Below are 1,923 nucleotides of genomic sequence, written 5' to 3'. Positions count from 1 at the left end.
AAACTTTGCTCATAAAACGAACCTGAATTTGCTGTGTGATGCCCTCGCCTGCACTGTGGGAAAAAAATAAATGCATGTATTTCCTTGTCTCAAGAATTCCCTTGGTCCTCTGCCATGAAGATGACACTTTACATTCCTGAGCCAAAGCGCCCAGAGAAAGTATATAAAGACTGTATTTCCCTTTCCCAAAACAACCTGCTACCTGCTGCTGTTCATCCAATCTCACTGTATCATCATCAAAGCAAAGGTAAGATTTCAAATACTTACTGCCCACCTATCAAAATGAATTTTCCATCGAAATATCAACTGTTTTATGTATATCTTCTTGATTTATTCTTATTAGCCTAAACTTAAACCTCCAAACATTTTTTTTGTTTAAAAAGCCTTTATTGTAGTGGCTAAATCATTAAAAAAAAAAAAACATGTTTCGACCACTGTAGGTCTTCTTCAGGGCTTTAAACGAAACGGTTTAAAGCCCTGAAGAAGACCTACAATTTAAGAAAACCACCTAAAAGTCAAATTTCTACATGTTACAATACACAGTACTTACCTTGTCTAATATGTCTTTCCACAGATGGCATCAGTTTTTCATTTTTTTATGCTCCTCTGCTTCACCAGCGGACTGATGATTGGAGAAACTACAGGTAAAATCGACATTTTATTTTTTATTTTTAATATTTCATATTTTTTATATTGGGTCCCATGAGAGCTTCCTGGTCAAATTTCACAAATTCAATTTTACTACACTTACTTTAAAAATGAAATAAATATGAAAGAATATGAGAGCCTATCTTTTTTTTTGTTTGTTGTTTTTTTTGTTTGGTTTTTTGGCACCTGTAGAATATTTACTCCCCATGTTCTGTCTTCATAATAACCACTAGTTGGGTAAATGGAACAAATGATATCTGGTTCAGTGACACACCATAATGCCTAAAGTTGCATATTGCCATGGCTTTTACTATTACTTTTACTCCAGTCACTGCACACAACAGTTCACTACTGCGGCACTGTTGCTCCCTCCAAATTGCGACCAGAGTTGTGTAGAGTTGTGCCGTATAAATATGATGATGACTTGTGCATATCATAGTAGTGCAGTTAAACTATTTCTGTAGTCTTCAGAAACAAAAGAAAATCGATTGATCTTCATACAGTATGTGACAGAGCAAAAGATTATTAGAGAATCATAATTAGATCTTATAATTATGAATTATGCAGGTGAACAGCTGAAGCCGTTTTTGACTGCAAGCTAGAATAATTGTCTATTATCTACTTAAATAACTTAAAAACCTTAAATAATAATGTTAATTATAATTTGTAATTTTGTAACTGAAAATATACACAATTTTTATTTCCATTTTATCTTCTCCCAAGTATCTGTGATCCAAGACTCTACTCGTTACATTGTTCTTCTTTCTATGCTCTAGCAAATGGCTGTCCTGATGGTTGGACCCAGCATGGCTCTCGCTGCTTCATCTTCTTTCACAGTGAAAAGATTTGGGTTGACGCTGAGGTACCTGATGGAACAATAAGTTATTCCTATCATACTGTATTTCTGACAATGCTCTAATACAGTTTGTTGCTAACAGAATCCTTCAGAAAAAGATCAAATCTATTTCAAGTCTTCATAAACTGCATTAACTTCACATTTGATTAAGCACATTGATACTGAACATAACTTCCATTGTTAGTTTTTAAAACATATTCCATCTGCTATGTGTAATAATTATTTATCTAATCTAAGGTTATTGGCCCACAGGCCGGTACATAATGTGCATGCATGTTACCAACTCAGGCCATGTTGTTGTGTGATGCTTGTCTCTATCCCATTCTCTCTGTTTCTCTTCCCTTTTATTTGTTCATCCCCCTTTGTCCAACTCTTCCTTTCTCTCTGAATTTCTGTCTCCTCCTACTCACTCCTTCTCT

General features: G+C 34.8%; 1 protein-coding gene across 1 annotated transcript in view; it reads left to right on the top strand.

The window, feature by feature from the left end:
* Positions 1–203: 203 nt before the first annotated feature.
* The window catches only part of LOC139665531 (galactose-specific lectin nattectin-like), a 5,365-nt gene continuing 3,645 nt past the window's right edge, over positions 204–1,923 (top strand). The window contains exons 1-3 of the mRNA XM_071544580.1: positions 204–247; positions 575–644; positions 1,425–1,510. Of these exons, the coding sequence (XP_071400681.1) occupies positions 575–644; positions 1,425–1,510 (156 nt within the window). The 5' untranslated portion in view covers positions 204–247. The remainder of the gene's footprint in view (positions 248–574; positions 645–1,424; positions 1,511–1,923) is intronic.

The sequence above is a fragment of the Centroberyx affinis genome, unplaced genomic scaffold, assembly GCF_046629955.1.
Source record: "Centroberyx affinis isolate AG114_WGS23_722 - 3 ecotype Tasmania unplaced genomic scaffold, CSIRO-AGI_Caff_v1 ptg004605l_1, whole genome shotgun sequence".
NCBI lineage: Eukaryota > Metazoa > Chordata > Actinopteri > Beryciformes > Berycidae > Centroberyx > Centroberyx affinis.
This window is presented reverse-complemented; position numbering and strand designations above follow the sequence as displayed.